The sequence below is a fragment of the Lynx rufus genome, unplaced genomic scaffold (genome assembly GCF_022079265.1).
Source record: "Lynx rufus isolate CCGP_SWC_20201006 ecotype Redwood Valley unplaced genomic scaffold, mLynRuf1.p SCAF_8, whole genome shotgun sequence".
NCBI classification, from domain to species: domain Eukaryota; kingdom Metazoa; phylum Chordata; class Mammalia; order Carnivora; family Felidae; genus Lynx; species Lynx rufus.
The window spans coordinates 81,499,010-81,516,100 of record NW_025814896.1 but is presented as its reverse complement, the minus strand read 5'-3'; the positions used below and the strand labels follow the sequence as shown (position 1 = coordinate 81,516,100).

The following is a 17,091-nucleotide window of genomic DNA, read 5'->3' as shown; positions in this document are numbered from 1 at the left end:
GGATGTTATTACTTCAGTAGGGCTGTATTTATTTTTAAATGTTTATTTAAAACATTCCTAATACTTCTTTCAATCCCCAGTGCAAAAAGGTTAGTTTTCTCCTTTTAGGTAAAGAGTAAATGTTCAGCACACTGTGAGTTGATTCTACTGGAAATACTAGTTCAAACTGTGTTACTTTGATGAGTCACTGTTTTAATTACCCATTTGTGGTGAGAGGTTGGTTCATTATGGATTTCTTCAGTTTTGACAGCTTTTTGTTGCTCAGAGTCATTGTCAGCTTTGCCTCAAGTGAAAGTTTATACACAGGTTTGTTTTTGTACCAGCTGTCATATTTTAATTTCATCTTTCCTGCAACAAGCTCATATTTCATCCAAGTTTGCAAAACCTGACTGACTGCAAACATGAGTATTCTGTTGTAATTGAAGGAGTTTCACTTGTTTCAGTGCTGCTATGTTTGAATTCCACAGCACAGCTTGAGGCAAGCCTTGGAACCTTCTATGCTCCAACAAGACCACTTCTGGATACAACTATATTGGAATACAGAGATGAAATCAGCAAATATGCAAGAAGATTCTTCCATCACTTGCTCAGGTGAACAATATCTTGGGATTGATTAATGTCAGACTACCTATTTAAGGAACCATCTTCTTTAATTAGAATATTCCATAATGTGGCTGTTTTCTAATAGTCCATTTCCTAAGAGAAAAAACAGATCTTCTCTTGATACTCTTTAATATGTTCTTGTTTTCCTTTTAATGAATATATTTGAATATTGTTTAGGGTTTTTACACATCATCAGAATGCTTGAATATAACTTCCCCTTTAATATGAAAGCAAACAATACTAACTATGTAAAGCCAATTTTATTTGTAAAGTCAATTTTATTTATTTTATTTTTATTTTTATTTTTTTGAGAGAGAGGGGGAGGGAGAGGGAGAGAGAGCAACTTACAACTGTGAGATCATGACCTGAGCCAAAATCAAGAGTTGGATGCTTAACTGACTGAGCCACCCAGGTGCCCTAGTAATGTTCCATTTTTTAAGATGAGAGGGATATGCATCAGGGTCCATCAAAAACTATTCTTTTAATTAAATATATGTGTTGTATACTTTTATATATCATGTATTTTATAACAGGAAGTAAGAGAATTACCAACTTCATGTACCAAAGGTAAGTATTACATCGAGTTGAATTTTGAGTTTTAATTTCATTTATAATCTATCATAGTTCTTTTTAACTCTTTCAAACAATTTCATGTATTATCTCTCCTTTTTTCTCAGAACATACCCTGTAAGAGGGTATCATTATTTGACAAATAAATAAACTATTAAGTGGTACTTTGGTCTCTACCTAACAGTGAAGCCTTTGGAAAACAGTCTTAAAAGTTGAGAAATGTCAGGGGCGCCTGGGTGGCGCAGTCGGTTAAGCGTCCGACTTCAGCCAGGTCACGATCTCACGGTCCGTGAGTTCGAGCCCCGCGTCGGGCTCTGGGCTGATGGCTCGGAGCCTGGAGCCTGTTTCCGATTCTGTGTCTCCCTCTCTCTCTGCCCCTCCCCCGTTCATGCTCTGTCTCTCTCTGTCCCAAAAATAAATAAACGTTGAAAAAAAAAAATTAGAAAAGTTGAGAAATGTTGATATATTGCATGAATTATGATCTGTAATTGAATCTTGCCTTTTTATCTGAATGATTTTAGCATATTTCAAGAGACTCTTCATCCTGAATGAAGCTCTTTTCTATGTGTGAACAAATGCCAAAAATACTAGGGCGGATGTCACATTTATTTGGACTTCTTTGCTTTGTTCTATATTTTGTTTTCCTTGTTTCTGAATTTACCTCCTGCCTAAAGAGCCCAAAAAAGGTTATTCCTAGAATTAAATGTTTTTCCTTGGGGTATATCAGGATTTTCTCATTTCCTTTTTTGCACGCTTTGCTACTATTTCAGTTATCATGAGTGTTTATTAGTTCTTTTGATAGTAGGCTATATATGACATTATGAAAAAAGCATACATTTAGAAGAAATTAAATGAAATAGTTTAAATTGGAATTATTCTTTTTTTTAATCTGCTGTGAAGTTCTCCTGTTTAGAGGAAGAGGAACAGGCTAAATACTTCTTTGTATTTGTGAAGTGCTAGAATTGCATTACTGCCCGTACCTTGTCTAGCCAGTATATTAATACTCTAAAAAGTGTTATTAGATAATGGAATAAGTCCTAAACAGTAAAGACCATCATAAAGAATTTCAAGTTAAAGATGAAGAAAAGAAGCACCATGCAGAATAGGGATGTACCTAAGGTCACTCATTGGTAAAGCTGACTGAGACTGCCTGAGTCCAGATTGGGCTCTTTTGATAAAGAAGAATAAAATATTACATTGATTTTAATTTCATACAGCATATAACACATGAGGTCATAGTATGCATGTATGAGGACAGTAATCCATTTTGGTTATTAAAATAACTATTTTTGATACAATTTTGTTTTTATCTTGACATTAGAGGAAGTACACGGATCTTTTTGTCATTAGCAAGTATGAAAACTTATCTTGACATTCTTCCTCCAAATGCAAATGAATCTAAACTTTAAAACTGATTTCTCATGTCCTTTCTTGACACCTTTTTGTATGTGTTCCAAGTGATAAATTTTCATCAAGAAATGTTCCCTGTAAATGTAAATCATGGCTTTTAACATTGAAGATAGAAAGCAGTAGAGGTACAATATTGATAAAACAGCTAAATAAAATGTTTACTATAGTAAAATTTTAAATAGATGATGCAATCTATTTCATAAAATCATTAAGTTGTAAGACGCTTACCTATAGAAGTTGTCTAGAAAAAACTTCAGTGTGTTTTCCTTTATTCCCATACTCACTCTCTTGACACCAAATAGGTGGGAGTTTTTTCCCCCCACACTGACCAATCTCTGACACCTGCAGGGTGTTCTAGAATTCAATTCAATTCTGACAGTAACCAGAGTTAACACAGACCACACATGTAAAGTTATCAATCCTACAGGAGTGCCCTTATTTCAGCTGCCATCTGCAAGTAATAAGTCCCCAGGTTACCCACAGCTTCTGTCCAATTTGGCTACAAATTGGAGTTTCCTGCTACCCCCTTCTCAGATTTGATAATTTGCTAGAGCAGCTCACAGAACTCAGAAGAGCAGTTTACTTACTGTTGCCAGTATTTTAAAGGATGTTTTATTTATTTATATTAATTAAAAATTTTTTTGAACATTTATTTATTTTTCAGAGAGAGAGAGAGAGAGAGAGTGAGTGAGCGAGCATGAGCAGAGGAGGGGAAGAGAGAGGGAGACAGAATCTGAAACAGCCTCCAGGCTCTGAGCTGTGAGCACAGAGCCTGACGTGGGGCTCAAACTCATGAACTGTAAGATCATGACCTGAGCAGAAGTCAGATGCTTAGCCTACTGAGTCACCCAGGCACCCCCTTAAAGGATGTTTTAAAGGATACAGGTGAACAGCCAGATGAAGAGATGCATAGGGCAAGTTATAGGAGAAGGGACATGAAGCCTCCATTCCCTCTCCAGGAGTGCCACCCTCCCAGCACTTCCACTTGTTCACCAAGTTTGGAACCTTTTCGAACCCGTTCCTTTTGGATATTTTATGCAGGCTTCATTACGTAGGCATGATTGATTAAATAATTGGCCATTGGTAATAACTCAACCTCCAAAACCTCTCTCCAGCCCCAGGTCTGGGGATAGGGCTGAAATGTCCAATCCTCTAATCATGCGCTTGGTTCCACTGACAACAAGCCCCCATGCTAGGGGCTTTCACAAAGTCTCCTCTGTAATGTAAACTCAGATGTGGTTGAAAGGGGCTTGTTACAAATAATAAAAGACTTTCTTTTAGGAAATTCTAAGGATTTTAGGAATGGGATAAAACCAAATATATATTTCTTACTATAAATCATAATATCACAGAATGCAAATGCAACTGCCTAAGCTAAGTTCAGAAGATGATTGTTCACCTGTCTTCATGAAATAGAATAGTCCTGCAGAACTACTGAATAGGAAGGTATTAACAAGTAAAAACTTTTTATTATAAACAAATAGAAACAATAATAGGAACTCCTAGATATTGATGAAATAAAAGGGCAAATATTTCAAGTGAATGTGCCACATATGAAACTTATTTTACTAACATGGAAACATATTATAAAGGATTAAAAATTAATTGATTCTACTTGTTTATTTCCCCTCTTAACTATAAGACTACTGTTTTCTGACTCCTATGGAACAATGAGATTGTGGCACAGAGATTGCATCATGCTTTTCAATTATTAGAAAATGGTAAGCAAGTAAGTTGGAAAAGGGAACTTTATTGCCTAGAAATAAAAATAAGATGTTTGTGGGGCACCTGGGTGGCTCATCAGTCAGCAAAGTGTCCGATTTCAGCTCAGGTTATAATCTTATGGGTCGTGAGTTCGAGCCTCGAGTCAGGCTCTGTGCTGACAGCTAGAGCCTGGAGCCTGCTTCAGATTCTGTGTCTTCTTTTCTCTCTGCCCCTCTCCCACTTGTGCTCTGTCTCTCTCTCAAAAATAAACATTTAAAAATTTTTAAAAAATACAGTGTTTATGAAATATTTCAGGCAGAGTTTAGTGATACCTGTATTTTCCTTTTCACTGCAACAAAAAGTAAGAGGAACTGATGGAAAGAAAGGGAGATGGATAGATATGTAATAAAACAATATTGTAAAATGATGATAGAATCTAGGTGGTAAATATATTCATTCAACTTTCCTGGATGTTTGAAAATTTTTACAATAAGGTGTTGGAGGGAAATATATATTATGTTGGGGTCAATATTTATACTTAGAGTTCAGGTAAAAAAGGGTAGTGTTTTGGAAATTATTCTTAGCTTTCAAAATGGTTCTTAGCTTATGCAATACATATATATGATAGGCACAAAAATTATTCTGTGACTAAAGTTGTTAACCAGCTTGGTTTCTAAATGCCTTTTTTGGTTACACTTTTCACTAATGCAGCATACACAGTAAAGTAAGTAAAACCATTATATGAAATCAATTCAAAGAATATGAATACTAAAGTAGTTACCTAAGAATATTTAGGAAATAACACAGAATTATTTGCAGAGAAAAACTTCCTGGTCAGATCATCTAAACATGCTGGATAATATATTTAAAATATTTGCTTAAAGTGTGGCAGGAAACTAAGGGAAACACTCAGGTAGAAATGACAAGGATGCTTGATTCCACTAGAGTAAGCAAACTCAAAGTTTGCCTTGAGGGCATGTGCTGGCACCTGGCAGTGAGGAGCTTGGTTTAGGAAGGCTTGTATATTCAGAGTGTAGGAGACAAAGCCTAGGGCTCAAGCAGAATGGGGAGATGGGATCTGAGATCTCCACATCAATCTATGACCATTGGAGGGTAGCATCTTCTCTGAACTATAAGGAAGGAAGGTATGAAAGGCAAGAAGGAATGGTGGGCAAAATATAATACTAAACTTATAGGAACATAAAAATCAATAGTATAAAACATAAACACTAACATCTAATTCAAGGGATTAAAAATTAAGATAAAATTCTGGGCAATAACAGTATATAAATCAGAAGATGAGTGAAGAAGTTAAAGTATTCTAAAGTCTTTATGCTTTTCAAGAAGAAGATAGAGATACTACTAATACTAGGTTTTATTTATTTTTTTTAATTTATTTATTTTTAATCTTTATTTATTTTGAGAGAGAGAGAGAGAGCGCCCGCGAGCAGGGAAAGAACAGAGAGAGAAGGAGACACAGAATCCGAAGCAGGTTCCAGGCTCTGAGCTGCCAGCACAGAGCCTAATGCGGGACTTGAACCCATGAACTGCGAGATCATGACCGAGCCGAAGTTGGATGCTTAACCAACTGAGCCACCCGGGTGCCCCAATACTAGATTTTATTAAGTAAAATATACACGGTAGAATTTCTGGGGCAATCACTAAAAAAATGCAAACATTATATAATTTTCAAACAAACAGAGTGAATATGTTGGATGAGAACAAATTCATCACAAAAAAAGGCAAGAATTGGGGGAGGGTGCAGCACACAGGGGGACAAAACATTAAAAAAAAGATGGAAAACAGAAAACACAAAATGACGTAGTAGAAATTAATTTAAAAATCAATAATCATTGTCAATGATTTCATTTGCAAAGAGAGAGAGAGACAGAGTGCAAGTGGAGGAGGGGCAGAGAGAGAGGTAGACACAGAATCTGAAGCAGACTCCAGGCTCTGAGTTGTCCTTACAAGCCTGAACTGCAGGGCTCAAACTCACAAACCAGGAGATCATGACCTGAGCCGAAGTTGAATGCTTAACTGACTGAGCCACCCAGGCACCCCTAGATTCATTTTTATTACTGAATATTCTTTTATTTTCTCATGACATATACTATTAGAATACATCCCATTTTATTTATCTATCCTAATGTTCAGGGACATTTCTGTTGTGTTTAGGGCTACTATAAAATATGTTGCTCTTCATGTACATTTCCTTGGTGGATATGTATGGATCTTTGTAAATTTATTGACCATTTGGAATTTTTTTTTTGTAAATCGTCTATCCATTCCATTGGAATTTTTACCTTTTTTATGGATTTTTAAGCAAACTTTGGATATTATTGATAATCTTTCATTTGTTGAAAATATCTTTTCCCATATTGCCATTTGTTTTTCAGTCTATTACATGCATGTTGTTGTTGTTGTTCCTAAAGGAGTTTGATAAGGTTAATTAATATATGACTATTCTGCATTATGGTTTCCTAATTCTTAGAACTTCTCTCCCCAGCATTATAAAAATACTTACCTTCTTTTTTCTTTTTTTTTTTTTTTTGGCCTTTTTTAAAAATTTAAATTCAAGTTAGATAACATACAGTGTAGTCTTGGCTTCAGGAGTAGAACCCAGTGATTCATCTCTTACATATGGCACCCAGTGCTCTTCCTGAAAAGTGCCCTCCTTAATGCCCATCATCCATTTAACATTTAACCCATCCCCCCCCACACCCTCTCCAGCAACCCTCAGTTTGTTTTCTGTATTTAAGAGTCTCTTATGGTTGGGGCGCCTGGGTGGCTCGGTTGGTTAGATAGCTGACTTTGGCTCAGGTCATGATCTCACGGTTCGTGGGTTCGAGCCCCATGTCGGGCTCTGTGCTGACAGCTCAGAGCCTGGAGCCTGCTTCACATTCTGTGTCTCCTTCTCTCTGCCCCTCCCCCACTCATGCGTGTGCTCACTCTCTCTCAAAAATAAATAAACATTAAAAAAAAAGAGTCTCTTAGGGTTTGCCTCCCTCTCTCTTTTTATCTTACTCTTCCTTCACTTCCCCTGTGTTAATCTGTTGAGTTTCTCAAATTCACATCATGATATGTCTTTCTCTGACTGACTTATTTCGCTTAGAAAAATATACACTCTAGTTCTATCCACGTTGTTGGAAATGGCAAGATTTCATTCTCTTTAATTGCTGAGTAGTATTCCATTGTAGATATTTGCCACATCTTTTTTATCCATTCATCAGTTGATGGACATTTGGGCTCTTTCCATAATTTGGCTATTGTTGACAGTGCTGTTTAAACATTGGGGTGCATGTGCCCCTTCACATCAGCATTTTTGTATCCTTTGGATAAATATGTAGTATTGCAATTGCTGGGTTGTAGGGTAGTTCTATTTTTAATTTTTAAAAAATTTTTTTATGTTTATTTATTTTTGAGAGTGAGAGACAGAGCATGAGTAGGGAAGGGGCAGAGAGAGAGGGAGACACAGCATCTGAAGCAGGCTCCAAGCTCTGAGCTGTCAGCACAGAGCCCAACGCGGGGCTCGAACCCACAAACTGTGAGATCATGACCTGAGCTGAAGTCGGACGCTTAACCAACTGAGTTACCCAGGTGCCCCTATTTTTAATTTTTTGAGGAACCTCCATACTGTTTTCCAGAGTGGCTATACCAGTTTGCTTTCCCACCAACAGTGTGAAAGGGTTCCCCTTTCTCCACATCCTTGCCAACATCTCTTGTTTCCTGAGTTGTTAATTTTAGCCATTCTGACAGGTGTGAGGTGGTATCTCATTGTGGTTTTGAGTAGTATTTCCCTAATGATGAGTGATGTTGAGCATATGTATGTTAGCCATCTGGATGTCTTTTTTGGAAAAGTGTCTATTCGTGTCTTCTGTCCATTTCTTCACTGGATTATTTGTGTTTTAGGTGTTGAGTTTGATAAGTTCTTTATAGATTTTGGATACTAACCCTTTATCAGATATGTCATTTGCAAATATCTTCTCCCATTCTGTCAGTTGCCTTTTAGTTTTGTTGATTGTTTCATTTGATATGTGGAAGCTTTTTATCTTGACGAGGTCACATTTGCTTTCATTTCCCTTCCTTCCAGAGACATGTCAAGTAAGAAGTTGCTGTGGCCAACGTCAAAGAGGTTGCTGCCTGTTTTCTCCTGTAGGATTTTGATAGTTTCCTGTCTCACATTTAGGTCTTTCAACCATTTTGAATTTGTTTCTGTGTATGGTGTAAGAGAGTGGTCCAGTTTCATTTTTCTGCATGTTGCTGTCCAGTTTTCTCAGCACCATATGCTGAAGAGACTCGTTTTTTTTTTCATTGGATACTCTTTCCTGCTTTGTCAAAGATTAGTTGGCCATATATTTATGGGTCCAATTCTGGGTTCTCTATTCTGTTCCATTGATCTGTGTGTCTGTTTTTGTGCCAGTACGATACTATCTTGATGATTAAAGCTTTGTAATACAGCTTGAGTCTGGAATTGTGATACCTTCAGCTTTGGTTTTCTTTTCAGCATTACTTTGGTTATTCAGGGTCTTTTGTGGTTGCATACAACCTCTGTTTTTTTTAATCACCTTTATGACTTTATATTCTACATTTTATTCTTTAATACTGAAAATAATTTTGGCGAAATAACACATAGATCCAACTTTATTTTCTCTCTTCTCTCTGGGCACTTGTCCTAAGATCCATTTTCTCATGACTTGTGAACTTACTGTATTCCATACTAACAATTACAGAATAACTTTAGGCAGCAGTCACAAAGTCATGCTCATCCACTAGAGTCTATATATGCATGCATACATGTGCACGTGCGTGCACACACACACACGTACATACATGCACACATGCACACACACACATTTTAAGAATTTGAGTCAGCATTTAAAAATTGACATTGCAGGGGCACCTGGCTGGCTGTGTTGGAAGAGCATGTGACTCTTGTTGGGGTCATGAGTTCCAGCCCCACATTGAGGGTAAAGTTTACTTAATTAAAAAAAATTGACATTGCATTAAAACATAATTTATGATTTCTCTTAAAAAAAAAAAGCCTCACTGGATTATTTGTTAATAGTGAACCTGCATTTTTCAGACAACAATCAGAGCAGAATGGCACATGTCCCATCCATAATGGGTTTACATCCTCCCTTTTGTCACAGATTCCCACCAGTTCTTCTTGCTTGTTACATTTGGCCTATTAAATATATATCTATTGCCTGCCTGTTTTATCAGCATTTAATTTATGGGCTCTATTTCCAATAATCTATCCCCATGCCCTCTCCATACCATTTCATTTACTATAACTTTGTGTACAATATGAAGCACTCTTCAAAATGTCTCTGAATTATAAGTTTTTAAAATTTCAGATGAACTCTAGGGTTCTTTGTTACTTTGTAAAAAAAAAGGAAATCTCATGAGGATTTTGATTAGAATAGTTATGAATATATGGATTAATTTTAGGAAGAATCAACATTTTTGTAATACTGAATTCTGCTCAATAACAGGTTTCTCTCTATTGATTCAAGTTTTCCTTTACATCCCTAGATATATTTTTATATGCGCATATTTCATGTTGACTCCTCTATATTTTATTGTAGTTTTTTCCTATTTTGGGGTAAGATGTTTTTTAAATTCAACTTCTAATTTATGATTGTTGGTATATCAGAAACTATTGATGTTTGTATACTAATTTTTTAGTGGATTACCTTTTTGAACATTTAAAAATTATTTCTAATAATTATTCAGTTGATTATTTTGTCCAAAGTGGACAAGCATGTTGTGTATAAATAATTATCATTTCCCCTTTCCCATATTTATACTGCTCATTCTTGTGTAGTAAATAATAGTGGCAGTAGGACACTCTTAAATGTGACTTCAACGACAAAGTTGCTGTTCTTTTATAATTTAGGATGATGCTGTCAGTTATTTTGTGATGTATACTTTTTAAAAAATTTTATTAAGGTTTTTATTTTAATTCCAGAATAGTTAGCATACAGTGTTACAGTAGTTTCAGGTGTACAATACAGTGATTCAACAATTCTATACATTACTCAGTGCTCATTATACATGTACTCTTTAATCCCTATCACCTATTTCACCCATCCCCCACAAATACCTCCCCTCTGGTAACCATCAGTTCTCCATAATAATTAAGAGTATGTTTCTTGTTTTGCCTCTCTCTTTCTGTGTGTGTGTGTGTGTGTGTGTGTGTGTGTGTGTGTGTGTGTTGTTTCTTACATTCCACATATGAGTAAAATCATATGGTATTTGTCTTTTTCTAATGGACTCATTTCACTTAGCGTTATACTCTCTAGATCCATCCATGGGGTTGCATTTGCCCAGATTTCATTCGTTTTTATGGCTGAATAATATTCCATTATATAAATATATATACCACACCACATCATCTTTATCCATTCATCTATTGATGGACACTTGGACTGCTTGCATAGTTTGGCTATTATAAATAAGGCTTCAATAAATATAGTGGTGCATATATCCTTTTGAATTAGTGTTTTGTAATCTTTGGGTAAATACTCAGTAGTGAAATGCATTAGTTTGCATTTCTACCAACCGTGCACAGAGTTCTAATTTCTCTACTACCTCACCAACACTTATTATTTTCTGTTGTTTGATAGTAACCCTCCTAACAGATGTGAGGTAGTATCGCATTGCAGTTTTGATTTACATTTCCCTCATGATTAGTGATGTTGAACATCTTCATGTGCTTATTGGCCATTTGTATATCTGGAGAAATTTGTATTCAAGTCCTTTGCCCATTTTTGCATTGGGTAGTTTGTATTTTTGTTAAGTTTTAAAAATTCTCCATATATTTTGGATATTAATCCCTTATCACATGTATAATTTGCAAACATTTTTCCCATTCTGTAGGTTTCCTTTTTACTCTGTGAATGGTGTCTTTTGGTGCACAACATGTTTAAATTTACAAAAAGTCCAATTTGTCTATTTTTTTCTTTTGTTACCTGCACATTTGGTGTCATATCCAAGAAATCATTGTCAAATTAAATGCTGTGAAGCTTTCATCTTATGTTTTGTTCTGAGAGTTTTATTGTCTCACATTTAGGTTCTTGATCCATTTTCAGTTAATTTTTATATACGCTTACTGGGTGAGGGTCCAACTTTATTCTTTTGCATGTGGCTATCCAGTTTTCTAAACACCATTTGTTGAAAAGAATGTGCCTTCCCCATTGAATAGTCTTGGCCCCTTTCTCAAACAGTGTTTCATTATAGGGATCTCCTGGCTGGCTGGCTTAGTCAGTAAAGCATGTGACTCAATCTCAGGATTGTGAGTTCATCCACCTGTGGGGCATGGAGTTTACTTAAAAAAAAAAAAAATAACATAAATAATTTCATTATATATGTGAGGGTTTATTTCTAGGCTCTGTATTCTATTCCATTGGTCTATATATCTGTCTGTATGCCAATACCATACCAATGCTTCACCATTTGTGATTACTTTGCAGTAAGTGGAAATCAAGAATCATAAATCTTCCAATTTGCTCTTGTTTTTCAAAATTGTTTTGGCTATTCGAAGTCTCTTGAGATTTTATGTGAATTTTAGGATGAGTTTTTCTATTTTTACAAATAACATCATTGGGATTTTTGTAGGGATTTCATTGGATCTGTAGATTGCTTTGGGTGGTATCAACATTTTAACAATATTAAGTCTTTTAATCCATGTACATGGGATGTGTTTCCATTTATTTATGTTTCCTTTAATGTTTTTTTAATTTTCATTGGCTAAGTCTTTTACCTCCTTGGTGGAGTGAATTCCTAAGAATTTTATTCTTTTTGATGCTACTGTAAAAGGAATTAATTTTGTTATTGTCTTTTCACATTGTTCATTGTTGGCGTGTAGAAATGCAACTGATTTTTGCATGTTGACTTTGTATCCTGTTACTTTGCTGAATTCATATATTCTAACAGCTTTTTTTGTGGAATCTTTAGGGTTTTCCACATATACAATGATATCATCAGCAAAGAGATAATTTTATTTCTTCCTTTCCAATTTTTATGCTTATTTTTTCCTTTTTTTTTCTTTAATTGCTCTAGCTCGAATTTCCATACTGTGTTGAATGTAAGTGGCAAGAGTGAGCATCTTTGCCTTCTTCCTGAACTTAAAAGAAAAGCTTTCTTTTACCATATAGTATGATGTCTAGTGTGGGCTTTTCATATAGGGCTTTTACTAGGTTGAGGAAGTCCCTTCTATTTATATTTTGTTGAGCATTTTTATCCTGAAAGGGTGTTGAATTTTATCATGTGCTTTTTCTGAATCAATTCAGATGATCACGAATTGATCATGATTCATTCCGAGATGATCATGTACTTTTTTCCCCTTCATCTTGTTAATGTGCAAAATACGTTCATTGATTTTTGTATGTTGAACCATTTTTCATTCCAGGAAATCCCACTTTGTCCATTAAAGAATGTGTAATTCTTTAATATAATACTAAATTCTGTTTGTTTAGTATTTTTTTGAAGTTTTTGTGTCAGTATTCGTATGGTATATTGGTCTGTAGTTTTCTTATACTGCCTTTGGCTTTGGTATCAAGGTTATGCTAGCCTAGTAAAATGAGTTAGGAAATGGTTCCTCCTCTTAATTTTTTTGGAAAAGTTTGAGAAAAATGGTTATAGGTATTGTTTAATGTATGGTATAATTCACCTGTAAAGCTATCAGGTCCAGAACTTTTCTCTGTTGGGAGATTTTTAAGTCCTAATTTAATCTCCTTACTAATTATAAATCTGTTCAGATTATGTTCCTTCGTGTATTAGTCTTGATAGTTTTTGTCTTCCTAGAAGTTTGTGCATTTCATGTAGGTCATTCCATATTTTGATGTACATTGTTCATAGTAGTCTTTTATAATAGTCTCTATTTTTGTAGAATCAGTAGTAATGTTCTTACTTTCATTTCTGATTTTAGTAATCTGAGTCTTCTCAGTTTTTTTAGTCCATCTAGCTAAAGGTTTGTTTATTTTTTTGATCTTTTTGAAGAACCAACTTTTGTTTCATTGCTTTTCTCTATTGTTTTTCTATTCTCCATTCATTTATTTCCACTCTAATCTTTATTATTTCCTTCCTTCTGCTAGTTTTGGGCTTAGTTGTTTGTTTATTTGTTTTTTTCTAGAACATTTCTTAAAATGTAAATTAAACATTAACATTTCTTGGGGCACCTGAGTAGCTCAGTCAGTTAAGCATCTGACTTCGGTTCAGGTCATGATCTCACAGTCTGTGGGTTCAAGTCCTGCCTGAGGCTCTGTGCTGACAGTTCAGAGCCTGGAGCCTGCATTAATTTCTTTGTTCCCCCTCTCCCTCTGCCCCTCCCCTGCTCATGCTCTGTCCTCGTTCTGTCTCTCAAAAAAAAATAAATGTTAAAAAAAATAAACATTAACATTTCTTAAAATGTTGATTTTAGATCTTTCTTGTTTTTTAATGTAAGTGCTTATAACTGTAAATTTCCCCCTTAGTGCTGTGTCTCATAGGTTTGGTGTGTTACCCTAAAGTCATTCATCCATAAGTGTTCTCTCATTTCCCTTGTGATTTCTTCTCTGATGCATTGGTTGCTTAAAAGTGTATTGTTTAATTTCTACAATTTTCTGAATTTCCCAGTTTTTCTTATGTGATATATTTCTAACTTCATCCAGTTGTGGTAAGACAAAAAATTGTTTGAAATCTATTGAGACTTAATTTGTACCAACATATGGTACATCCTGGAAAATGTCCCATGTGCACCTGAGAAAATTGTGTATATTGGATAGAGTTCTGTATAGGTTAGATTTAGTTGGTGTATTGTGTCGTTTATGTCCTCTATTTCCTTATGTATCTTTTGTCTGGTTATTCTATCCATTATTGTGAGTAAGATCTTGTAGTCTCCAACTGTTGTAGAACTGCCTATTTCTGACTTCAATTCTGTGGGGTTTTGCTTCATATACTTTGATAATCTGTCTTTAGGTTCATAAATGTTCATAATAGTTTTATCACCTTGCTGTGGTAAACTTTCTATTAATATATAATGTCCTTCTTTATCTCTTATAACCTTTTTTGATTTAAGGTCTGTTTTGTCTATGGGGCACTTGGGTAGCTCAGTTGGCTTGAGCATCCAACTCTTGATTTTGGCTCCAGTCATGATCCCACAGTTCCTAAGATTGAACCCCACTTCAGGCTTGGGATTCTCTCTCACTCTCTCCTCCTGCCCCTCCCCTGCTCCCTCTCTCTTTCTCTCTCAAAATAAATAAACTTAAAAAAATAAAGTCTATTTTGTCTAATATTAGTTTAGCCGCTCCTATTCTCTTTTAGTTACTATTTGCATGAAATATCTTTTTCCATCTTTTCACTTTCAATTTGTTTGTGTCTTGGAGTCTCAAATGAGTCTCTTATAAACAGCATTTGGTTGGGTCATGTGTTTTTGTCCATTCTGCCAGTCTTTGTCTTTGGGTGGAGAATTTATTTCATTTACATTTAGAGTGATTACTCATAAGGAGGGACTTACTTTTATCATTGTGCTATTTGTTTTCTCTATGTGCTATAGTGCTTTTGTCCCTCATTTCCTTCATTACTATCTTCTTTTGTGTTTAGTTCATTTTTTTGTAGTGAAATGTGTAAATTCCTTTCTCATTTCCTTTTGTGTATATTGTATACCTGTTTTCTTTGTGGTCATCATGGGGATAACATTTAAACATCCTAAAGTTATAACAGTCTAACTTATACTAGTTTAATTTCAGTAGCTTACAAAAAGTCAGCTTTACAGCTCTGTCCCCAATTCTTTCAGTTGTTGATTGCGGAGAATTACAGTAGTCTCCCCTTATCCATGGGGGATATGTTCCAAGACCACTAGCTGATGCCTGAAACTACAGATAGTACTGAATTGTATATATACTGTTTTTTCCTATACATAAATACCTGTGATAAAGTTTAATCTATAAATTAGGCAACAATAACAAGATTAACAACAATAACTACTAATAAAATAGAACAATTATGACAAGCTGTAATAAAAGTTATCTGAATGGAGTCTCTGTTTCTCAAAATATCATATTGTATTGTATCACCTTTCTTGTAATAATTTGAGATAATGAAATACCTACCTGATGAGATGAAATGAGGTGAATGATGCAGGCATTGTGATGTAGCATTAGGCTACTAGTGACCTTCTGACAATATGTAAGAAAGAAGATCACTGGCTTCTGGATCACGGTTGACCATGGGTACCTGAAACTGTGGAAAGCAGAACCACAGGAGGTTCAGGGGGACTGCTGTACATCTTTATACATTGTATGCCCCCAAACATACACTAACAATCCTTTTAAGTGTCTCCTAAACTTTACAGAAAACAAGACTTGGAATTACAAACCAGAGTTACAATAAAGCTAGCTTTTACATTAATACTTGTTTTTTAAATGTATCATATAGAAAACAAAACAAAGTACAGTTATAAATCATTATTACAATAATACTGGTTTTTATAATTTCCCATGTATTTACTTTTATTGAGATCTTTATTTCTCCAAATGGCTTCATGTTACTATCTTGTGTTCTTTTATTTCACTTGCAGGATCCCCCTGAGCGTTTGTTCCAGGACAGGTCTAGTGGTCACACACTCCCACAGCTTTTGTTTATCTGGGAATGTCTTAATTTCTCCCTCACTTTGAAGGATAATTTTTTCAGATATAGGATTCTTGGTTGATAGATTTTTGTTTCCTTTTAGCACTATGAATGTATCTTTCCACTGTTTTCTGGCCTCTAAAGTTTTTGATGAGAAATCTACCTATAATCTTATTGAGAATCCCTTGTATATGTGATTAATTTCTTTTTTGCTGCTTTCAGGATTCACTCTATCTTTTGAAAGTTGTATTATAATGTGTATCTGTATGGGTCTCTTTGAGTTAATCTTACTTGGAGTTCATTGAGCTTCTTGGATGTTTATATTCATGTCTTTCATCAATTTGGGAAGTTTTCAGCTGTTATTTCCTCAAATATTCTCTCTATCCCTTTCTATCTTCTTCTGGGACTCCTATGATGCATATGTTTGTCTGTTTAATGGTGTGCCACAGGTCCCTTGGGCTCTTTTCACTTTTCTTCCATCTTTTCTCTTTCTGTTCCTGACCCTTGATAATGTCCATTGTTCTCTTTTCAAGTTTACTGATTTTTTCCTCTGCCTGCTTAACTCTGCTTCATATCCATCTGGTGAAGTTTTCATTTTGGTTACTGTACTTTTCAGCTTCAGAATTTCCTTATCATTTCTTTTTCGATTCTCCTTCTGTTGAGATTTCCATTTCATTCGCACATTGTTTTCTTGACTTTCTGCATGTCTTCAGTTCTTTGAGCGTCTTTAAGGCAGTTGTTTTAAAGTCTTTGTCTAGTATATCTGCCATTAGGTTTTTCCTTGGTCAGTTTCTGTTGATTTATTTTTTCTTTGAAAGGACCATACTTTCCTGTTTCTTTGTATGCCTTATGATTTTTTTTGTTGTTGAATGCTGGACATTTGAATATAATAATGTAGTAACTCTGGAAATCAGATTCTCTTCCTTACCCAAGGTTTACTGTTTTTTGTAATGGTTATTGTTTTTTGATCATTTTAGGTGTTTCTGTGCCAAGATCAGCTTTAAGTATAAACTTAATGTCTTCTCAGGTCTTTTCTGAGCTTTTCCCTGGCTATGCAGGGTCATTTTCTAATTTTACTATATATGCAGTGGCTTCTGAATCTCCTAGTCTTTAATGGATGACTCTCAAAAGAGAAGAAAGCAAGAGATGAAGAAGGGGAAAGAGGACCCTTAAAATCCCCTGAAATTCATTTCA

At 35.1% G+C, this 17,091-nt stretch overlaps 1 protein-coding gene across 1 annotated transcript in view; it reads left to right on the top strand.

Annotated features, from left to right (window-relative positions):
- Positions 1-17,091, top strand: part of WDPCP (WD repeat containing planar cell polarity effector) — a 358,303-nt gene that overhangs the window by 157,401 nt on the left and 183,811 nt on the right. Inside the window, exon 12 of the mRNA XM_047069187.1 lies at positions 468-591. Within this exon, the coding sequence (XP_046925143.1) occupies positions 468-591 (124 nt within the window). The remainder of the gene's footprint in view (positions 1-467; positions 592-17,091) is intronic.